Here is a 26,066-nt window from a genome sequence, read left to right as displayed (position 1 = left end):
GTATATTCTCAACCTCGGGTGCGCATCAGTAGCTAAGTGTTATATGGCCCATCATTAAACCTAAGTCTCAAATTGCTCTAAAGGATCTTTGTAATAAAAGAACTTTGTGTTTACACAATTTTCTAGGATGTTACTAAAATTATTCTTGGTCACTTAATAAGAACACTTTCACAAAGAGACCCATTATCACTAGGCATGAACGAATTATTTTCTAAATAAGATACCTTCCACTCTAACTTCCACATATTGGTGCACGTGTTCGACACTATGCCTTCTGGTCTCCTCGAGATACCCTACATTGCATTAGATTTTTCCTACACCATAATGAAAATACATTGCATTATAAGTTTATGCATTGTAGTAGATTCATTAAAAGTCACCTTTCATTTACCTGCTTGATAAATATGTATATATTAACTTGAGAAATTACATAATAATAACTTATAAAGATAATAATCAACATAAAAACTACTATTATCACTCATATCACTGTAATTATTTTAATCTCTTAAGACATATACATCATAATCCTCATCTCGAGCAGGGAGGTTAGATATTTAACCTTCTTGATCTCAAGAGATTAATTCTAACAAACATTACTATATTACGTGAAGAATACGATATACCTGGTTATTAAAACCTTAAGCAGTGACTCAAACAGATAGATATATGAATTAGGGCCATATAGCTAAGTGCTCGGACATGGGAGGCCACTTAGTGTCCATATGCAACTTGGAGAAAACCCCGCAGTTGCAATACAAAATAAAAATAAGAAATGGATCGATAGCAAGATAGAAAGAAGAAAACAGGAATGGAGGTATAGTAGAAGGTTATAAGTGTACCTAGTGGCAGAAGTGACAATACAAAATCACTTTACTACAGTAATATCTTCAGTAAGGTACTCTGACGGGACTAACCCCTACAGGTTTTAGAATTCAAATTTGCATTGAGAACATGATGGCGAAGTTTATAGAACAATGCCGTTTCTTGAATTATGCTTATGGAAAGCAGATGTACTTCTTACGTTTTCACAGAAAACTTCCCGGGTTTTGGCAAAATGGGTACACCTACAAAGAGAAACATTCCTGAAGACAATCACGGAGAAGTCTAAATCCTTGTGTAAACAGTATAGAACAGGGATTCTTAAACTGGGGGGACGTGCCACCTGGGAATTGATATTTTGTATTTAACATTTGTGATGTTAATTACAAAATTGTCAAAAACGCGATGTGTAATAATTTTTGATGTGGTCATAATCCTTGAATAATTGTATTAAAAGTCAAATCTATATATATATATATATATATATATATATATATATATATATATATATATATATATATGTATATATATATATATAGTATATATATATATATATATGTATGTATGTATGTATATATATATATATATATATATATATATATGTATATATATATATATATATATATATATATATATATATATATATATATATATATATATATATATATATATATATATATATATATATGTATATATATAGTGATTGGTAGTTTTTCAAATATTTTTTATCGATATAATCTGGATAATGCTGAAACTGTTTGAATAGGGAATAACCTCATATTTGGTTTCGTCATATGTTTGTTTGACCCGTTTTCCATCATCATTGTTTATTCCATTTAAATATAGTATAGAGCAGGCTTATGAAAATCTAACAGCAATAAAACAAAAATCTATAACTCATCCATACAGTATTCTCATATAAGCAATGAAATGTAATAGTATACAAATACACAGTATATTGTTTATAGTTTATAGTTTGCAAAAATTTCAGGGGTTTGGTGGGGAGGAATCTGTACGTGATGCAGAGGTGGACGCAAGGCAAAAGGTTTTAGAACCAATGGTCATCATCATCGTCATTATCTCCTCTTACGCTTATTGACGCAAAAGGCCTCGGTTAGATTTCACCAGTCGTCATTATCTTGAACTTTTAAATCAATACATCTCCAATCGTCGTCTCCTACTTCACGCTTCATAGTCCTCAGCCATGTAGGCATAGGTCTCCCAGCTTTCTAGTGCCTTGTGGAGCCCAGTTAAACGTTTGGTGAACTAACCACTCATGGGGAGTGCAGAGATCACGCCCAAACTATCTCCATCAACCCCTCACCATGATCTCATTCACATATGGAATTCGAGTAATCTCTCAAATAGTTTCATTTCTAGTTCTGTCGTACCATTTAACTACCAATATTCTTCTGAGGGCTTTGTTCTTAAAACTACTAAATCTGTTGGAGATAGAACCACTGGTATGGAATCATAATTAATATATATATATATATATATAATATATATATATATATATATATATATATATATATATATATATATATATATATATATATATATATACAGTATATATATATATATATATATATATATATATATATATATATATGAATGTATATATATATACACACACACACACATACATATATATATATATATATATATATATATATATATATATATATATATATATATATATATTCTTATTTTAATTCAAATCGGGTCTTCCAGACCCTTAACTGGATTCCTGTGTGCATTTGCACTACCGCATAAAGCAATAATATTCCTAGCTTCAATAACATCAATAGCGACCAAAAACGGCTATTTTCGTTTATTAATAGTAAATCTATTTCTTAAAATATGTTTTGGGGTATCATAAGCAACTTATATTCAGCACAATATGATAATGAAAGGTTCAACTTAATGGGTATAGTAAAGAGTAAAATTAAATAAATCTTAATTGAAGACTTTCCAAAGTTATAAATTCATCTTTTAAACATTTGATCTATATGGAATTATCATTCCGTATGAACTTACACGTAATTAAGCTTTTCATAGATTACTTTAGCCTGTTTATTTAATATATAACTGATTTGATATATGGAGATTGTGCCATATGGTCCGGAGCTAGGGACATACCGGCCATTCAATGACGATGTGTAATTGACCGATAAAGACTGGACACCAAAATGGATGAAAGGAAGCAAGAATGAAGCTAAAGTAGAAGAATAAAAAGAAGGTACAAGAAGAGGCCTAAAGAACGCTACAAAGACCTTTTAGTTCTGCTTATTTACGTTCACTTCCATGTTCTTGATTTGCTTGAAGCTGCTTCAATTTTTCTGTGTAACAGATACAAGCATAAGAATATCAATACAAGCATACAAATGTCATCGTATATGCCCACTGATTCACAATGCATATTAGCCAGTAGGTAACCTAACTTTCCAATAATAACGACACGAATCTAAGCTATATGTTTTACCTCTTAAGCTTCTTTTGGAGATTGTTTGAGGCCATAAAATTCTATGGCAATTCCGAGTTTGCAAAATAACATATTGTATTCCCCATAGCATATATAATAGTAATGTCAGAAACTAGTTGAATAACCTTTCTTCCCACACGCTTAATTATATTATCATCACAGGATAGCATTTGTCTCATGCAGGTCGATTAAAGGTATTCGGGTTTAACGCTCAACGAATTCCTATTTACGTTGGAATCTGAGTCTTTGTATCTAAACTAAGACAGAAGTGAATTGTTAACATATTTCTATAGTACATCAGGCCCACCTTCTTTGAAATAAAAATCCACTAATGACCTCTTATCAAATACACTCAGCAAACAAACCAAAAATATAACAAAAGGTAATGAAAGTAAGGAAAATTATCACTAATTGAATATATGGGCATCCAATGAACCAGGTATGTGAAGACTCAGTCATAAATGCATTGAAAATCTGCTCTTGATGCAGCGAAGTGTGAAATGGTTTTTGACTCCTCCCATGTGTTGGGTCGAGAGATGTCAGACAGTTTGGGAAGTTCCTACAATTCCATGACAGACTTACTTTGCCTTCAGCTGCAAAGCTCTATCTATGGTTTTGTCCAAATTAAGAGTAAAAAAATTATAATTATATATTATAAATTACGTAATTTACCAGTTTTCTGGACTACCTTTTTTAATCAATGATGAATGTTTGTAAATCCGTCCGCTACCCCTGTTAATTCCCGATATCTTTCCCAATTGTTTATAACCGCAAGCGATTTATTGCACGGCTCAGGATAAATGGAATACGAATAAAGGTCGAAGTATTGAATGACGGCTTTGTTCTCTTGGACCTACGTCAGCGATGTTTGTTATTTTGACAATGAACTCAATAAATAGAAAGATGGAAAATATAAGAGGGCAGCGTTGGTGGTTGCCATTGTACTGACATGACTTTGGGCTTAAACGTTTCTGGCATGTTGACTCGTCCTCAGATGAAAGATCTGGCACAAAGGATCCATTGATATGATTCGTTATTTTCAATGACAATCTTTTTTTACGCCGATCCATTGTGTTTTGTAAAAATGATAATAATAATAAAGATGGAGCGTCACAAATAAATGACACGCTATTATGTAAATCTTTGATTAGGAAAAAATTTCTTTTTATTAGTTTATACTGTAAGGGAGTCAATTATGACAAGTATGGAATGCTAATTGGATATAGATTACCAGGTCATTCATATGATTCTTTTATCCATTTTCCAGGAATATGGAACAATGCCTTTATTGTAAAGGGACGAAGATATTAATAACTTGAAATTTTATCCAGCACACACACAGAGAGAGAGAGAGAGAGAGAGAGAGAGAGAGAGAGAGAGAGAGAGAGAGAGAGAGAGAGAGAGAGAGAGAGAGGTCTACTGTGCTCATAAAGGAGTGATACAATCTCTGGATCTATTACATCTGATATCAATCCTTTATTAGCTTTTGATAGACCCTATCAACCATCTCCTAACGACAAATTACAGTTAATTCACAAGGCATCGTCATCCTGGTCCTTTCCTAATCAGATTTGTTTTTCATTCCAAGTATGTCAAAGAAATTCAAGAGTTAGTTTACAGTAGAATGGGTATTAAAATATAAAGATGATTTTCTACTGTTAGTCTTTAAAAAATCTAGGGAACCTTTTCTCCTAAACTAAATACAACCTATTATTATTATTATTATTATTATTATTATTATTATTATTATTATTATTATTATTATTATTATTATTATTATTGTTATTATTATAATTAGTAGTAGTAGTAGTAGTAGTAGCCAAGCTACAACCCTAGTTGCAAAAGCAAGATGCTATAAACTCAAGGGCTCCAACAGGGAAAAATAGCCCAGTGAGAAAAGGAAACCAGGAAATAAATAAATGATATAAGAAGTAATGAAAAATTAGAATAAAATATTTTGAAAAACATCAACAATATTGGAACAGATAATTCATATATAACTATAGAAAGACTTATGTCAGCCATTCAACATAAAAACATTTGCTGCAACTTTGAACTTTTGAAGTTCTACAATATAGAACCTGTTCCACCGGAAAAGGCCAGTCTATCTTCTAGTGTCAAGGATGCTGAAACTCTGATCTTTAAGCCACTATATAAGTACTTTTTAACACTAACAAGTTGTGTCTTGGACAGACATTTTCTAAAAAAAAAATTACTTTGCTTAAAATTGGTTAATCCTAAATCTCACATATTGTTAAAATGTGAGTCTTTATTTCATCCATAGTTTTTCAAATGCCCTGTAACAAGACTGTTGAATTTTTTCATTTCTATTTTGTGTTACTCCTCTTTTTTGAACTCGCATACAGGAAATGCAAAATAAGCTGCGAACCAATTTGCTAATTTCAAGATAGGGAGGAAGAGTCAGCCAGAAAACTGACCCTCTATCTACAAATAGAACAGTTGCTACTATTGAACTTATATGGTGAGCATTTCCTCCAAGGGGTTCATGACCTTCAGATAGGAGCTTCTCTGCACTGCTACCATAAGAAATTCACTCTTCCTTGAACACCAGCAGCTCTAACTAAACCGAGATTAACAGGGATTTACTGTAGAGTATGTAAAAGAAATGTGTTCTCAATTGGAATTTAACTACATAATCTAATAACAATCTATCATTTTAGTACTATATATTTGAAGATAAAAATCAAGGTGTCCTTATTCCTTTCCAGGTCATGTTTTGCTCTGATCAATAACATCCTTTTTTTACAAATTCTGTAAGATAAAACAAGGGTGTAAAGAAATACCAGCAGGAGCGGAAGCTTGAAAAAAATCTTTGCAAACTCAGCCAAGGCATTGTCTCAGATTTCCCGGGGGAGATCTAACAGCGGACGAGTGTTCGGGAAAATGAGTTATCCGGTGAATCCCATCAGATGAAGATGTTGCAGCTGCTCCATAGAGTTTTACTTTGTTTATTTAACCCAACAGTTACCAATAACTTTATTCTCTGGTGATACTGCCTTTTAATATCGCGGACTGATAGACTGATAGACTGCCAAATGAAATGCTTGTGATATAAAAGGTTGGGACACCATTAATCTGGTATTACTGAGTATGTAACAGAATTGGTGGTGTATGTATGATAGCGGCCACTTGTATGTATTATTATGACTAACTTAGAATACGGCAGTGAAAGGGAGATCGCATGGGAACGTTAGCCCCTCCCTCCCCCTCCACCCCGTTAGGTATGTAGGTAAGGACACGGCTTGTAGGCTAGGTTAGGGGGGAAAGTTTAGGTTAGTTAATGTCCATTTCTAATCAATACATGAGGAACTGGCCGCTGTTATACAAAGGCTCCCAGAATTGTAAGAAATAGAGCTATCAATATATGAGCCCCAGGTGTGATGAGCGTTTTTATGTTTCAGTTCCAATGTAATCTCACGGGATAAAACTTGATAGGATCAAGGTATCGACGAAACCTGACGTCTATCCCCTTTAACAAAAAAATAAAAAGTATCTTCTCACTAAACCGAATGCTACTAAGTAAAAAGTTAACCCTAAACTTGGAAATAAATTTCCCATAAATTTCAAGTCATATTTTTTTAGAAATCCATTGGTTAGTTTGACAGTTCTAAACATCCCATTCTTTCAATTATGATTTATATCTTGATTTATGAAAGTATCTGGGAAGCTTTTTGTGGCTGATGGATTACCGTCTGTGCCTAATATATTTCCTTGTGCCAAGTGGTATCCATGTAGGCAATGTAATTAAACCTCAGTTGACTCTATTTACCTTGTCTTCCCGTCATTTTGAACACTGCGGTAATTCCCTATACTGATCTCTTTATTTCTTTATTTGACGTTTCATGCAATTTTATTTACTAATGTTTTAATGCTTTATCTTAATCATTCGCTACTGTTCGCAGTACTCTCGTTTATAATACGATAGTCCTCTTTTTAATCGTTTTCGGAAAGTTTTTAATGCAATATAATTTAGTATTGTGTCATAAGAAGTTAATTTCGTTAAAAATACCAAGAATAGTAATAGTACCTCGGAGAATATGCCGTTGCGTGCCATCAAATCTTTGGCAATGAAAATTTACAATTACATATTTTCCAAAGTATTAGTTCTTGACTTTGATCCCATATATGACTATTTATAATTTTGTTTTTTTACCTCCAAAATAATAATAATAATAATAATAATAATAATAATAATAATAATAATAATAATAATAATAATAATAATAAATAGAATCCTGATCCGGATTCGGATCATCTCCAAAATTTTATGGGGTCGTCCATGTGGTGAAAATTTTGTCAAAATCCGTCGAGTCCACAGTCAGACACATACACAGGCAAAAAAAAAAAAATAAAATAAAATAAAATAAAAAAAAAAAAAAAAAAAAAAAAGAAGGATCATTTCCGAAAGTTAATGGAGTCCTCCATGGCCTAAGATTTATCTGTGGTGGAAATTTCATCAAAATCCGTCAATTTGTTTTGACGTTATCTTTAAAATGGCGTAAACTGCAAATTTCGATATAGCTTCCGGATCATCTCCAAATTCTAATGGGGTCGTACATAACCTAAGATCTATCTATGGTGAAAATTTCGTAGTGTTGACGTAATCCTATCCACAAACAGACGCACACACAGACAAATCAATAAATAAAACGACTCCATTTTATAACCTCCTTGGCAGAGGTAATAATAATAAATTTCTATGTATTAATGTCAAGACAAAGGATCACGTGCACCAAGCAGACTAGCTGCTGCAGAAAGATATAACAATACTAAAGTTGAGATGAGAACGAAGATGAATGTGGAAAGGGAGCGAATAGTTTCACATCAGTTCTCAAAAGACTAATGAAGAGGAACACGCTGATGAGATTATAGTTTCAAAACATCTGATGAGAGGAGATTCTCATTACCCATTATTATTGGTCTGCAGGAAACCCGAATCCTATTTGCAGAGAGACATCGAAGGATAAGCCATTCGATTTGGGACAACAGACTTTATTCTAGCGTCCTAATTTCTTTCTTTCGTGTGCATTCTGATATGGGACTTTGAAGGTACGAACTCCAAGTACGTCTTTTCACATAATACATATACGGGAATACTTACCTACTTAATACACACACATACGTATAAATGTACAAATATACTATATACTATATATATATATATATATATATATATATATATATATATATATATATATATATATATATGTGTGTGTATGTATATATATATACATATATATATATATATATATATATATATATATATATATATATATATATATATATATGTATATATATGTATGTATATATATATATATATATATATATATATATATATATATATATATATATATATATGTATATATACATATATATTTTAATTCTCCTTATAACTTGGCCGATCCTCACTCACTAAACTAACATTGAAATATTTTTTCCTAAACTAATTTCCGTTTTGTTAACATCTGGATCACACAACAGAAAAGAAATCCTCAAGGAAACGTCTTATTCTGGAAAGCTCTGGCCTAAAACCACGAGTTCAGTGGTTATTACGATTTGAGAATTTGAATTCACCAGCTAAATAAAATTGCAGTGTTTTCCATTTCGCTTTTACCCTTTGCCTAACTCTCTTTATTCGTCTTTCTTCATTATTTTCTCTCTGGCCATTCACCAGAAAGAAATAATGAGCGTCTCTCAGGTGACTAGAAAAATAATTACTAAATATAGAAGACCTCTTCTTAATAATCTATAACCCTTTAGAAAGCAAAGACAGTAATCAATAATAGAGATAAAAATTACGTGCTTGTCCTTACAAAAATGTAAGCTGGTGTGTATTTGTGAAAAATTAACTTCATGCGTAAATACGTGCAATATATGTGTACATATATCCACACAAACATGAATACACACACACACACACACACACACACACACATATATATATATATATATATATATATATATATATATATATATATATATATATATATGTGTGTGTGTGTGTGTGTGTGTGTGTGTGTGTGTGTGTGTGTGACGTGTAGTTTCTATCTTCCTATGACAATACATTTTATCTTCAAGGTAATAAGTCTAAAGACCAAAGAGTGTTAGATACGCGTATAGCATATTGCTTTTCCATGTAGGATAATAATAATAATAATAATAATAATAATAATAATAATAATAATAATAATAATAATAATAATAATAATAATAATAATAATAATAACAGGTGCTACATTTTGCAAAAGGAAATAATTACATATACTGTGGCATCGGGTTCGACATTGTTGCTGAATTTTCATCGGCCGTTTGTGTGTACAGAATGCCAGCTGTTTAAGTAGCAGTAGCCACCAGGCCCGTGAAATTGTTACATGCCAACCTACCCTTTACCTTACTATAATAATAATAATAATAATAATAATAATAATAATAATAATAATAATAATATACTCACAATAAACCTCCAGATCAGAAGGGGTGGTCTAGATTTCTGATTTTCAGTAAGCGTAGCCTATAGCGTCGAAGATTATATCCTCGTCCTTCTCCATTCGTATTGGTATTTCCTTCCAACTACTATTGATCAGGAACACTCCGTAACATGGCAGTGAGAATGCTTGTCTTAACACAGGAACTGGTTTTAGCACAATTTTACAGTACACCGACTGGTACATGGCAGAAGGCCGCTACATTTATGCTCGTCCGATCAAACCTCTCCGTCCTCACAAAGAATATTCGGAGATGTAGTGTAACACAGAAATATTTAAAGGTATAGATTGGACAAAGATGAAATAATGGTTGTGACTAAATTATCGTGGGATTACTTAGAAACTCTGACAAAGGGGAGTTAGCATACTATGCTGCACATGGCAACGGTCAACTGCCACAACTTTCACTCAATGGTTTTAAGACCATCATCAAATTAAAGCTATTTGAATAGCGTTAATGACGATTTGTCAGCCATTTGAATGCTTAAGCATATATTACTATAGGCTAGTAATATTTTATGCATTGAAGTCCTGCTCCAACCTAATTGAGAAAATAGATGACGAGTATTAATAACACTGTTTTGGAACTTTGGTTAACGGCCACTAGAGTTTGTTTATTATTATAATGTTCGTCAAGTTGTCGGCCAAAACGTTAAGTCGTACAGTATGGAAAATAAGTATTTCTCTCAAGCTACATTTTACTTGAAATTATATGGTAAACTTTCTCAATATATTTGGTGGTATTGAAAATAATTCTGATTATATTTAATAGTATTCTTAAACAAAGATACCAAGGGTTCTTGGTGTTTGTCTCGGACTCTTGGAGCTCGCCTTAGTTATATTATCTACGTTCAACAGCTACACTTACCAAAGTATATATACTGTACAGTATTGTTTATTAAGTACGACCTAAGGTCTAAGTTTAGGAAGTAAACCTATAGTAAATCTCGGTACAGTTCCATAAACAGTAGGCCTAGTTACGGCAAGAGCTTCAAGACCAGTTCGCTTTATTTGAGAGTCATAGGTCATCATTATTATTGAAGGGAGGTTGTAGGCGTTGATGTACATCACGTGATGTATTGTATGCTTAATCAAATGGTCTTTGCAATGTTCATGCAGCCCCTAACTGCATCCACTATTGTAGCCCTTTGCTACACCATTTTCGCTTTTTTCCGACCTCTTTAAGTTATGCATCATAGTGCAACTTTGCGAGTGTCAAGCGTTTACTTGTTTCAAGGTGAAATACCTTATCAAGTCTTTATTTAAGCAGCATAAATCTAGCTAATATCTTTGTTTGCTTATGCAGATTCACTGCTGTCAACAAGTTAACGAAATACGCCAGGATCCATCTGTAATGCATTCGGAGTGAATAATAAAAGAGCTTCTTTTTTCAAGCTTCTAGATGACTTACTTTGTATCCTATGACATTAACTGGATTACCTATATTCATCAAGTTTTCTGTTCGCTCATTTATTTCTATTTCATCTTTATTTATTTTCACCCTGGAATGTCTCCATAAAAACGGACACGTGGGGGCGCTACCATTTCAGTATAAGGGGTTTTCATGTAAACAAATGTATTAAACAATTAGCACATGGATTTCCTTTTGAAATACTATAATCTATCTATGTGAGATTGAACAATTGTTTTGCGTCCGTGTGCTTGCATATTTATGAGTAAACGTACTGTTAGACTGACTATTTGCTTATGCATAGATTTCTCTGCCTTTGCGATGGATTATATTCGAATATCACTGTGTTCCTGTACTATGTTTGAAATTCCCGTATATACTTAGGGCATGGTCTCTAGCTATAATAATAACAAGAATGCTTTCTTTTGTATCCTTTTAGTGGACGTAATGTTCATATTTACCATGTAGATTATTTCATGTATTGTTAAGTTATCATTATCTTTATTTTCATTTGATTGTTTATAGTTTTTAACACTAGTGTCATATTCAATTTGATGTTTAGACATTTATAGGGTAAGAACATTGGCATTGCTTTTGTAAGATGGCAGTCACACACACATATATACATACATATATATATATATATATATATATATATATATATATACATATATATATATATATATATATATATATATATATATATATATATATATATTTGGATACATACATACATACATACATGCATATATATATATATATATATATATATATATATATATATACATATATATATATATATATATATATATACATATATATAGAGTACGCGCATGGATGCATATATGGAACTGAGAGAGAGAGAGAGAGAGAGAGAGAGAGAGAGAGAGAGAGAGAGAGAGAGAGAGAGAGAGAGAGATCTTAAGGGTAAAATAAACACTAGTAAGATCAATATTCAGTTTCGTTTATTTTTTCATAATGACCTTACACATGTACTTACAACTTAAATAATAGATATCTTTTTTGAAATCTCATCATGGGTTCTTAGAACCTTTTAATTAAGTATTATACAGTAAATATGTTCAGAGCAAAGAGGATAGACCAAATTGATTAAGTTATATGATAACTGATTGAATGAAGAATTAAAAAATAAGGGTATCAGAACCTGAATGGATGATATCGGAGTGCAGGATAAAGGTATTTTCAATGTTTTGGCTCTTTAAACAATATTAAGAGATATTTAGGTAAAATGGGATTTTTTAAAATAAAATTCATAACATTATATTGTTCGTATTTCATCTTATTACGTTAAGCGTTATAAGTTCTCATTTGAAATACTAAAACAGTACGGGTAGAATAATATATATTTTCTGTTAAGCATTAAGAAATCCATTTTGATTGCTGTTTTCACGAAGTAACTATTCGCACCTCAAGTTCGCAATATTCAATACTAGGTTAAAAAGAAAAATAAAGATTGGGTAATTAAAATTGAAAGACGTGGTGTTGAAAGGAGTTCCTAAAACTCAAATTTTTCTTCCAGATAAAAGTGTTAAAAGTTTGAATTTCAATGTTTTCCATTAACCCCAGCAGGTTAGAGCATTTTATCTTCTCTCTTATCGGTACACAAAGTTGAGGCGTCAAAAACATATTCCTTGGTTAAAAGGACTACCTAAACTTCATAGTTTATGGTCACTTATCTCGGATATGACCTTAAACATCTCATGATCTTATTTTCTTAAGGCATTCAGCGCTTTCAACATTAATTACTTGTAAGAAAAAAAAGCTATAGATTTTTTTTTTCAGTACTGCCTAAGCTAAATAGATTGTGGATATCGTTAACATTCACTATCTTATGGAAGGTTATTGACATTTTGCAATAAATCTTTAAAATCTTAATCACTTGATCAATTCTTTTGTTATTATCATAATTGACAAAGGTTTTCAGAGATAGTAATATCGTTCAAAGTATGGATTGTAATAAGTTATTCTTAACATAGAAAGTCTGTTTTCTTTGACTAAAACTATCATGGTCACTTTCTTGTTCTTTCAATAAAGAAATCTTTACTTCGGATGTCTAGGATGCAAAGATACCCTGGTTCTAAGCATTTCAATTTCAACAGTAACATAGTATTAACAGATGAGGCAAAAAAATTCTAAAAAGAATAATAATAATAATATATAAAAAAAATCATCCTGCACTTTGGTTCATGTCCAAGGAAAGAAATATCTATAAAAGGGAGATTGATTAACATCTTTTAGAGTTAAGGAAACTTATATATACATGGTTTTCCTATAACTGCGTAGTATCATTACAAACATCGTTTACCATTTAAATACAATAGCACAACACTGTCATATCTCTGTCCCTTTTACTTACACAGAAATTAATTACTTTCATTTCCTTCCACATTTAACAATTGCTAAGCTTTCCCATTCCTAATTCGTTAATGGTTGAGTGACACACGATTATCACAATGGTCTGGTCCTACTATCATTCCTAAATTCTTATAAATTAACTAATATTTCAGCTCATTTTGACAAGAGAGGATAAAGTTTTTTTTTTTTTTTCAATCAAACAATTTCAGCTCCTTAAATAAGGAAAATTCGTTTTTACCAAAGAAGAAAATGTATTTTCAAAACCAATTAATTATCCTAACTTTTTTTCCAACCTCGGAACAAGGAGTCAGTCAGGGCATTTTCATAGCAAAACATTACACAAATAAGACAAATGCACATATGGGGAACAGACAACGAACGTAGATGTTTCGTGTTATCATTGCACGGCTTTATTCTGTTTTGTTTTCTCAAAATTCTCAGTGCCCTTCTTGATTATTCTACGGTACTGGATTTAAATTTGACGGGAGGAAACAAAAATCATCGTTGAGATGTCCTTTTCCCGTTTTCAAGTCTTAAATAATTGTTTACTTTGTTCTTTGATGTTCATCGTAACCCTTTCTATTTTACTCATTCTGTATTATCTTTATTTGCGATATTTTCACCGATATTTCCGTAGTTTATTTTCCTTTCCCTTTTTGAAAGCTGCTTGATATTCGTTACGTTCTTCTTTTTTGTCTTATTTCATAATTTTGAATAAAATAGATTTTCAGTTCCAACATTGTTTTGATAATATGCAAGACGTCACCTAACTAGTTCTTAAGGACACAGGAGTAGATGCTGCATTTCTATATCTTTATTTTTAGATTATTTGAACCAAACACGTATGCGAGAGGAAACACCGATGGTCCATTGAATCAGAATGCTTCATGAACACGGTTTCAGCATGAGCATGGCAATGCTGACAATTCAGTTTGGTGTCGTTCTTCACATTAGGTGAACATTTTCTTAGTTGAATAGGAGGAAGAAATTTAATCTTCGTATCAGTTAGGCTTTGAGGGAGGGAAATCTTTTATACCTCGCAGAATTAGCCAATATATATCTGAGCTCGCAGTGAATTTTCTTGCAATATCTTCTTTTCTTCACAAATTTTGTGAGAGGATTTTGTTTAGAATTTTCCATATCTATCTGTCTTCAATGAATATTTGGGTCTTACGTCAAATACATGTTTGGTTTTTGTTAAGCTCAGCAATACACAATTAGTTAAAGGCAAAGTCATTCTTTTTATAAATAAATTTTTTTTTCGTTAATCCTAAGCTGCCAAATTCCATGTTTATTTGCGTTTGATGTTAATGAATTTTAAATTTTGCATATGATCATGACTTGAAGCTGAAAGACTGAAATTTCTGAATTTCCAATTCTTTATATTCACAACTATAATATTTATTTTGAAACTAAATAAAACAACTATACATCAGTTATGGAAACGAGTCAATCAGATATGAGCATTATATGAATATCATATCGACCAAAGCACAGCTGGCTCTTATGAATTTACTCAAAAACCTTTTACGTATATTTTACCAAAATAGAGCGCCAACACCTATCTCTAAAATGTCCCTTCTCTAATAATACAAAATATAACTTTTTATATATCTATTACTCCTATCTACAGAATGAAAGTCTTTGTTTTTTTTGTGATTACATTACTTTCATGGGTTGGTGAACTCGCTGTTCTGAAAATGGAACGGAAATGGGTTAGAATTATCTTCGTTATGCAAGAACACTACGTAGAAAATCACATATGCATCAACATATGTGTGTTCAAGGACATTTACTGTGAAAGGGAAATATTGAATGTTGTGGAGCGTTTTAAAGTAAACATATCTTGTATTCAGTGAATCGTTGGGTGCGTAAAAGAACATTTCGCCATGAAAATGTCTTGTATTCAATGACGAACTGAATGCATGGAAGAGCATTCTATTTTTAAATAGATTTGCTGGATGTTTACTGGAATATCTTACTGCAAAAACGCTCGTCGTATTTTTTGACGTGTATGAGCACCAAAACATATTTTTTACAGTAAAAAGATTTGCTGTTTTGTAAGAAACGTTTTCACTGGGAGAAAAATCTCTTGCGCTCTTTGGTGCTCAAAGGTATTGGATTGTAGGATATAACTCTCAAAATAGGTGTACAGAATGTTTACTGTAAGATTTTATTCCAAAAAGAATTAATGTTATGTACCGAAATTTTCAACGCTATATTGTAACCAAAAATTATATTATCAATATATTGTAAAAGATGTTATGTTCAGTGATGTGTTACGCACAGAAACGAACTATTAGCGCTTAAGTAAGGTTACTGGCAGAGACATCAAAATATTTAATTAACAAGATATATATTTGAGTTTTAGCCGGTAACTATCTTAAATTCATGACTCAATTACTAATCTAACTTTCTTTCCAAAGAATGCATCATGAACCTTCAAAAGGTTATGAAACTCCCTTATTAAATATGAACACATTTTACATTTCATGACAACTTCACTATCTTGAAACGGAATCTTTATCATTATCGTCATCGTTATCATTAAAATAGCCATTATATTCTATACTAATTTTCGGTCAGTCAGGATATAGTACATATTCATATACAGTATATATACAGCATCAGCATAAAGTCACCAAAAAGCCAAATCATTATAGAGACAATCTTTCTTGGCTATGATTAAGAAAAGTAAACTGGGGGAATAGGAAATGGCGAAGAAAACGAAAAGGGAAAAGAATTGTGGCCGTAATAAAATCTATCAGACTGTATTCAGCATAGGTTTCCTCATTTCATTTAAAGGAGAATGCATGGGAGAGGTTTCTAGACTTCTACTTTTGGTGGGTACGGCCACATTCGTACACTCTTCATCCGGCCGAACGATGTCCAGTTCGGGCTCTGAACCGGATGGCCGTCGGTTCCTCATGGGCCGGGAGAATCCCGCCTGGATCTGCTGGAAGAGTTGCCAGAGTTTCTCGCTTTTTGGGGATGGACTGACGACCCTGGAAAAAGAGAAAAGTTTATCAGAATGTTGATGTGTGCTACGGAATATTTCTCTCTTGTGGTCTCTTTTTTTTCTAATTTATGCTGTATTTTTTTTTTTAAAGACTCATATTTTTCTTTGCTTTGTATTATTTCGTATGTTGGTGAGATTTCACAGAAACAATCTTAGATTTATCAGTAAGAGATAAGCTGTGGAGAGAGCTAAAATACTTTACATTTAGAACTCAGGTGAAAGTTTCTTATCTAAATTAGAGGTGGTAGACACAGATCATTACACATTACGTACTGACTTAGTTTGAGAAACATGGAACGGATGACCAGCTTCATTACTCAGTAATTTGGATTACATTTTCTTACACCCTCAAACTTGTTAGTAAATTAACATCCGTATTTATTTCTTGGAAATGTACCCAGTTAACTTAATTTGTGAATCATTATTCCGGCAAGCATACAATACAAATACAAATGTGACAAAATTACATTAACTAAAGATATCCTTAAAGTGTCAAATATAGTATAGAGAAATAAAAGACTTAAGGTTTGAGGAATTACTGTGCTATGATATTAAACATTTACATTTGAAAAAAAAGAACTACTGATTTACCAAAATTAGTGATTAGCATTGCAGGCTTTCTTATTGTCATTATTACTATTTATAATTTTTATTACTATTCTTAACTTACTTATTGGTATCATTATCATATTTCCCTGCTGCTATTATCCTTCCCTTCTTTATACCCATTCTAGAAGAAAATTTCTATCGCAGTTTCCTAAGCTGTGAATTACGTATATATTAGTTAGCCGAGTAATGAGACAACTCGCACAGGGCTGAAATCATTATCTCGAAATATTTAATCAGGACCGGAAGTCCGATAGCGTCTGGAGGCATTCCTTTAAGATTATTACGCGTATGAGGAAAAAAAGAAAGAATTTATTACTGCGTTATCATATCTTTAAAAATGGCCCTGGTAAATACTACCAATGGAACTCTTGTAATGCCAAATAAGATTGAATTCAATTATCAACCTTAGTAGCATGGTTATTTAAGCATCAAATATAATGTATTAAGCTTAGATTGGCAATGACAGTATATCCATATGAAATGCATTGCTCTTTGTAGGTTCTGCTTATAACTTTCCTAATGTTTTTGTTATAACAACATCAACATTTGGAGAATATGATTAAAATTGCATTATCATATTTATCTTAGATGTTTTTATTCCAGTATTTAACTACAAGTAACAGATTAATAATGATATAATCTAAAGAAACACTTGACTGAACTCGGGTTATTGACACAAATAGCAGTTACACAGATAATGAAAGTGCGTGTAGCCTTGTGTTATTTGTGAGCAGTATTGAATTAGAGGATATTTGAAACATCTTGATACATTTATACGAAACTCATGGAAAGTGAAACGTATTTAGAGGAGTTCACAGATAGATTTTACTTTTGAGTGAGGAAATCGCTGTGACTTAATCCTTTTTTATATAAATATTTTGCCCTTTAATTAAAAGTATGGATATACAGTATATCCCTTTAGAATTGCAGATAATTATCCTGTAAATAGAATCATATTTGAGTCATTTGAAAGCTCTGGAAGCAAATTTAAGGAAGAAGAACAACTGTATTTTGTTTATTCTTAGATTGTTTTAACGAAGGTAAGTCATTTCCATCACTCGGTAAGTTTTTTTTTTATTATCTATACCAATAAATGGAATCACCCTTAGTAATAACACAAAACAAATCTACAAGTACATCTATAGTACGTCACTACTGAGGAATGTGTTGAGGGCAACAGCATAATTTATTTCTCTGGGAAAATGTCAGCATTTTGGGGGGTAACTAAAACTGACTTGGTCAAGTAGGATTCATCTCTGAATCCTTCATCTTTCAAAGCTTGAAAAAGGCTTCACAGGAACTAATATTACTTTAGGGTTGGGTCTTCCTGATTTCACCTTGTACATTTATCTGGCTGAAACGAATAACATTGGTGACGCCATACTTGATGGAGGGGGGGGGGGCATATCCTAAGGGTACTTTTATCTAGAGATGGGGCCTTCAGAAAAGTTCCTTTATCTGATATGAATTCCAGAGGTGCAGTCAGTGTATTTTCTTTTCTTTCTTTTTTTTCTTTTTTTTGCAATAGTGGAGAAACTAGATAATAAATTATATAAGAAAGGGTGGGAATAGAATAAAGTATTTGTGGGAAACAAAAGAAGAATGGGTGAAGTTATAGAAAGTTTATGGAGGCTTGAAATCCTCTTTCTATTTCAAATGTCTAATTCTAAATCGATATCAGGGCTGGTGAAAAATGTATGTAAATGAAGGCAAGAAGAGAAAGGCTACTTATAAGAGGAAAGGTAAGTGGAATCAGGTAGAAAACTTGAAAGGCTGTCAATCACCCTTGGAATTCATAAAGAATGGAAACGGGACCTTTAATTAAGTTCAACACGAAGGTGTAATATTTAAGTGCATCCGTTGTCTAAAGGGTTGGGGACAAAAATTTAATGTGTATCTTACGTGTGATTAATAGGAAGTTTCGTTTAGTTTTGTTTAAAGTTGAAAAACTTGTAAAGTTTTGAGACGTTCTTAGTCTACCTTATCCTCAGGATCGTTGCAACCCCGAGATGACCTGTTGGTTGTAAGAAGACTGGAAAATTCTCTTCTATCTTTAGCCAGAGATAAGATAATGCATCATGAATAGGAGATTTGGAGGATCACATAAATAGGTACTGAAGAAATACAATTATTACAAAAAGTCATATTTTCATATTGATCATATTCGGCTACAATAATACTTTATCTTAACCCAGTCGGATGTAACTTCTCAAGTCACAATTCTTGGAACATTTCTCAGAAACTCTGCGTTAGTTATAACTACCACATCTAGAACTTCAGACTATTCCATACATGGAAATCATGGGAATACCATTTTAGTTGTTAATAACGCATTAGATTTATTGCATATAAATCAACACTGAAATGTAGTTCTGACACGTTTACATATAATTTACAAATAATAAAAAGCTCCAACACCTTTACAGTATATACATTTATATATATATATATATATATATATATATATATATATATATATATATATATATATATATATATACATACATATATATATGTATATATATATAAATATATATATATATATATATATATATATATATATATATATATATATATATATATATATGCATATATACATATAAGTATATATATACAGTATATGTATAAAATCATACGTATAAAAATATGAATATATGTATGTATATATATATATATATATATATATATATATATATATATATATATATATGTGTGTGTGTGTGTGTGTGTGTGTGTGTGTGTGTGCATATATATACATATAAGTATATATATGTATAGAATCATACGTATATAAATATGAATATATATATATATATATATATATATATATATATATATATATATATATATATATATATATATATATGCATATATGCATTATTATAGATGTGTGAGTGGTTGGTCTGCTTTGAAGCCTTGCTTGACATTTAGAAACCCTAAATATACCGAATATCCAAGGAGATTAGCTCTCCAGATTCAACTAGTTTCGTGAGACGCTAATTTTTTGTACATACAGTAGGACTGAAATATAAAAGGTACATATATAATAAGTATGATATGACTGAAAACAAGATCACAGACATAGAAACGTAGAACGTAGAACACTTGTTAGAAGTATCAAAATGTGTGTTGTTCTCTATATAGATATACAGATAGAGAGAGAGGTAAGTATATATAATTTTCATTCTTATTTCTGGTTTTTTTTTACTATTTCAGTTTATAGAACTTGATAAGGAGTGCCTTGTTTTGTAAAAAGCAAAATCAAAAGCGGAACATCAATAGCGGTATCCATTTGTCCTTGACATTTTCTCGATATTTCCCGTATGGATATCAGAACTCTGACTCAGTGTCAAAAAAGACATGGCAAAGCGAATATAAGATCTTTTTGAAGAGCAGAATTATTAAAGCAGTTTATCTTCTTCCAATGGGTTTAGATTTGCAGACCATTCTAAGAATATGGTGCAATAACTGGAATCTGTAACTTTCTAACTTTCGGATTAAACGGTTCAAGCATGATATATAATATATATATATATATATATATATATATATATATATATATATATATATATATATAAATATATATATATATATATATATATATATACATATATATATATACAGTATATATATACATATACATATATATATGTATATATGTGTGTGTGTACAAGGAAAAGAATAGTGAACATATATATACAGTATATATGCATAGTTATATATATATATATATATATATATATATATATATATATATATATATATATATGTGTGTGTGTGTGTGTGTGTGTGTGTGTGTGTGTGTGTGTGTGTGTGTGTGTGTGTAAGGAAAAGAATAGTGATTGAACCGTTTAATTCGAAGATTACAGATTTCCAATAGTCAAAGAACACTATTTATCCAGCTTTAACTAGTTAAGCCGAAATGACTGTATAGTATTTCTTATCTGTCGCCTTTATGGCGTGGATTCAAAATATAAATAGAAGCTATAATAATTTCACAACATAAAAATTGAAAAAAGATTGATAAAGACTCATAGAAATAATCAAAATGTGTGTTGTGTTTTAATGAGAGTGATAAGGCCATCTTCCTCTCACTATTATTCAAGATTTTCCTCATTTGAAATGATCGAGCTCGCCAAACTAGGACATATTTTGCAAAGGAGAGAGAGAGAAAAAAAAACAGCAGAATCGATTTGCCCTTGACTTTTTCTCGATTGATTCAGTCTGGATATCAAAACTCTGACTCAGAAGGAAACATGACAAAGCAAATATGAAGCTTTTTTTTTTTTTCCTTAATAAACCTGTCCACTGTCTTTGAGTAGAGTTCTCTTGTTTCAAGGTACACTTGGACACACTATTCTATGCTATTTCTCTTCCTCTTGTTTTTTTTTTTTTTTTTTTTTTCATAGTTTATGTATGATAGATCTATTTTAATGTTGTTACTGTTCTTAAGATACTTAATTTTAATTGTTAATTACTTCTCCTCTAGTTTGTCTATTTCCTGGTTTCTTTTCCTCATTAGGCTATTTTCACTTTTGGAGCCCTTGGGCTTATAGCATTTTGCATTTCCAGCTAGGGTTGTAGCTTAACAAGTAATAATAATAATAATAATAATAATAATAATAATAATAATAATAATAATAATAATAAAATTCTGCCTTCGCAATGGTGTCGGAATTGCAGACCATACCAAGAATGTGTTGCAATGGCTGGAAATCAGTAATCCTCAGATTACACATTTCAGTCTCTGTTTCTCTCCTTGCATTACTTAGCTTTGGGATTCATCTCCTGCTTCTGATTTCAATGATTTTATAAATTTTTGTTTCCCTCTGGGCTAGAAATGGGTATTAGACTGTACTTCGTTATATGTTACACTTGGAAGATATATTATTTATTTATCGCAGTTCTAATCATAGTGTTGCTTGTTTCTGTATAAAAAATCAAGGTAAATATTGACTGACAACAGTTTGATTGAAAGTAATTTACTTCTGATTTAAGTTAGCGGCCATGTTTTCAAGAGAGAGAGAGAGAGAGAGAGAGAGAGAGAGAGAGAGAGAGAGAGAGAGAGAGAGAGGTTTCCCATGTTGTAAATACAGATAATAATCCTAACTTCATAACTAAGAAGGCTACGAATTGTAATGATGTATGATACAAGTTCTCAAGTCATTTATTCTACCTTTTTCCAGCTGTTAACTTTGATAAAGGCTGGATAAAAAGGCTGCGGTTACCCTGTTCTAGATTTATACAATTAAGAGATGTGGTGGCCTATTTGGTAACGTCCCTGACTGGTGTTTGCCAGACTGGGGCTCGAGTCCCGCTTAAACTCGTTAGTTCCTTTAGTGTCTGCAACTTCTTCATCGTTGTCAACTAAGGATGGGCAGTTTGGAGGAAGCCTATAGGTCTACCTACTGAGTCATCAGCAGCCATTGCCTTCTCCTCCTGATCCTAGCTTGGATGAAGAATGGCACTGGGAGCTGATCATATGTAAATATGGTCAGTCTCTAGGGCATTGTCCTGCTTGCTAAGGCAGTGTCACTGTCCCTTGCCTCTGCAATTCATGAGCGGCCTTTAAATACCTTGATGCAAAAAATGTTACATGTTTATTGTTAAAGTTCGCCACTTGTAGATAACATTATTAATTGCATGTTTAAAGTTAATATTTCATTCTTAAGCTGTTGTAACTAATAATTCAGCAGTTTTTATCTCCACTTCGACCGGTAATGTGGGTTTTCTATTCAATAGAATTATCTTTAAAAAAAATTAAAATAGCCGTACTTCCCTCGGTGTCCTGGAAGCTCTATTGAGGTCTGCTCTAATGTTGACAGTTCGCAATATGGATTAACCTATATTTAGACTTTCTATTTTCAGCCAGCTTTCCTTTTAATATGAAATGAGCACACCAAGAATAGATCTACGTAAAACTGCTTTTACATTATTAAATCCTTTGACTGACTCGGGGGGAATGAGCTATATAAAGCATGAATGTCCACATGTTTGTTATATGAACTCGTGCCATGCATCATCATCATCAACATCACTTTTATTATTATTTTTATTAATTTCATTGTTGTCTACCACGAGAAGGTAAAAAAAAAATAAACTTGACTTTCTTTTTTACTTTATATTAAGCGTACACACCTTACTTTTCCATGATTTTGAGTTCTGTTCCATTATTTACGTTTTCCCCATTAATGAAGCTCAGTAAAGCCACACATTTATTCAAACGAAATATAAATAGATTCAAAACAAGTGGAAATGAAAGAAATGGGATGAGACGCCGGGCAAATGAGGTTAGTATAAATTTCCATAAACTCAGAAGTAAAAATAGGGATATCAAAAATGATTTTTTTCCCTGTTAAAACCTTTTTGTTTACCAACAATTTCGCCCACATCGCAGACTATTATTTCTATGTCAATGATTTTTGTTTTTAGGTTTAATTATCAAGGGTATAAGTCAGTTTTTGAATTATTGAAAAGTGAACTTTTCCTAATCTAGATTTTCTAAGTATTGATATTCCAGTTTTTTTTTTTTATTTCACGCATTAAAGATCATCAAATATGTCTCTTCTGTTTAACAGTGATGTTTGATATTTCAAAGACATTTTCAAACACAGAATTAATTTCTTACCATTGAAAAAGTTTTAAAGACTACCTTTCTTTCAAAACTGTAATTTTCTTTAATGACATTTCCCATTCCATAACTGTATAATCACTCTAAGGCTAAATCTTAAAGGGCAATGTCCTACTGTAAAAACTAAGCTCTAACCTGCAAAAAAAAATGCACCCTGTTCATAATACTATATATGCAGTTAATTCTAATATTCAGGCATTCTCCATCATGCGGCTCAGTACTACACAGTATTCAAGAAGCTTTATTCCATCTGTGACCAACTTGTGGAATGATCTTCCTAATCGGGTAGTTGAATCGGTAGAATTTCATAGGTTCAAACTTGCAGAAAATGTTTTTATATTAAACAGGCTAACGTAAGTCTCATTTTATAGTTTATTTATGAAAGATCTGTTTTAATGTTGTTACCGTTCTTAAAATATTTTATTTTGATTATTCATTAATTTTCATATAGTTTATTTATTTCCTTATTTCCTTTCCTCATTGGGCTATTTTTCCCAGTTGGAACCCTTGGGCTTATAGCATCCTGCTTATCCAACTAGGGTTGTAGCTTAGCTAGTAGTAGTAGTAGTAGTAATAGTATAAATAGTAATAATAATAATAATAAATCCCCTTTCTTCTTCCGGTCACGATTCCCCTCAGAAATTGCGCCTAAGAATTATTACGCATAAAAACACTGGTGTGCAATGAGGAAGGCTTTACTCTGTCACCCTCTCGACAAGATACTCTCCGTCTAAGCTTGGATTTCCTCTTTAGTAACGCATGGCCAGTCTTTGTTATTAGACTCTTGTCTGATCAGAGGTATCGGTCTACAAACAGTCACCTGAGAGTTTCTCTTGTCGACTTCCTGTTGCCATGTAATGTTCTAAAGATCCTTTTCAACTGTAGATGCTTTGGATATTGTTACTGCTGTATGAAAGAATAATCATGCTAAATCACAGTAAACATTTGAACCCCAACGGCTATTCGTGTTATCAACATCTTCCAACAATTTGGAATGTTAGTTAAAAAGGTGCACAGTATCTGTAAATATAGTATTGTAGAGTTCAAATTCGTAAATGTATTTACTGATTTTGCCTAAGTCTTTTGTTCTATTGTTACAGAATTAACGACAGAATCCATCTTTTCCCTTCGTATCAACCTTATTGTTAAGAGTTATATTTCGAAATGTAAGTGTATGGTGTTACCGTCATTTAAAGGAAATTCATCACACAAATCTCCGCCATTTCCTATCTTATGAGAATAATATTTTCGATAAAAAGACCTTTGTTCAAGACATCTTCGAAATCTTGTAGTGGCAAAATCACCTTGGAACGAAATGTAATGAGGCTAGTGGTGTTGACCCAGTCGCTGTAATAGACAATATTCACGAAATGCCAGGCGCCCAAGTAAAATATCCCCTGCAACGTATTATTGTCTTGTCAATAGCATGCTGCGAAATTCTTGTCAAGAAAATGTTTTTCTTTGTTGCCTGAATTCTTGAATTTTTGCTGCTTTGCAACATGCGATTTACTCTTGGTTTTAAAGATATAATAATTTCTAGCACTGGGAATGATATTGAATGAACAACAGAAATATTTCTTCTTTTCTAGTCAACCTATTGAAAACGGATTAGAAGACAAATAGATAGAACATTTCAGAATTTGTTCTTACGATTAAATAAATACACTAGGTATGAAATGAGCTTAAAATATAAGCCTCAATTATGGAAATTTTTGGTGACTTTTAACCAAAATACCGAGTCAATTTCATCCTGCATCTTTTTTTTTTTTTTTTTTTTTTTTTTTTTTTTTGTGAAATGCTATTGTTAGCCAAGGACAGTGATAGCAAGGGTGGAAGTAATCAATGGGATATTTTTAGAACTATTGAATACAGAATTAGTTCTAATACTGGCGCTTCTGCCTTAATTGGCAGCTCAATGTCAGCCCTTGTCGAGGATATACCACTATTCAGTATAACCCCAATTATTATTAATAATGCCATTATCAATATTATTGATGGTGGTGATGGTTTTGTTCTTATATCTTATTTTGTAATAATGAATACTATTGAAATAATTGGATAATCTGTCGGGCATTATTTTCATTGTACTTCTATAAGTTTAAAAGAGAAAATTAGAATACACGTTATTATTCATTAACTTAGGAAGAAATGTTAAAATTCAGTAATCAATTGAATGAAATAAAAAGGGAACAATAAATATTTCTACT

At 31.7% G+C, this 26,066-nt stretch overlaps 1 protein-coding gene across 2 annotated transcripts in view; it reads right to left on the bottom strand.

Annotated features, from left to right (window-relative positions):
- Window positions 1–14,282: 14,282 nt before the first annotated feature.
- LOC137645863 (uncharacterized) overlaps window positions 14,283–26,066 on the bottom strand; it is a 139,083-nt gene continuing 127,299 nt past the window's right edge. The window contains exons 5-6 of one of the 2 annotated variants that reach the window (XR_011045358.1): window positions 19,131–19,242; window positions 16,467–16,605 (exon numbers count right to left, since the gene is read on the bottom strand). Coding sequence is in view for 1 of the 2 variants with exons in the window: in XM_068378857.1 (XP_068234958.1) it covers window positions 16,365–16,605 (241 nt within the window). In the remaining variant the exon portion in view is untranslated. Of the gene's footprint in view, window positions 16,606–19,130; window positions 19,243–26,066 lie in introns of both variants that reach the window. The other variant, XM_068378857.1, reaches the window with a different exon arrangement.

The sequence above is a fragment of the Palaemon carinicauda genome, chromosome 8 (genome assembly GCF_036898095.1).
Source record: "Palaemon carinicauda isolate YSFRI2023 chromosome 8, ASM3689809v2, whole genome shotgun sequence".
Classification (NCBI taxonomy): Eukaryota; Metazoa; Arthropoda; class Malacostraca; order Decapoda; family Palaemonidae; genus Palaemon; species Palaemon carinicauda.
This window is presented reverse-complemented; position numbering and strand designations above follow the sequence as displayed.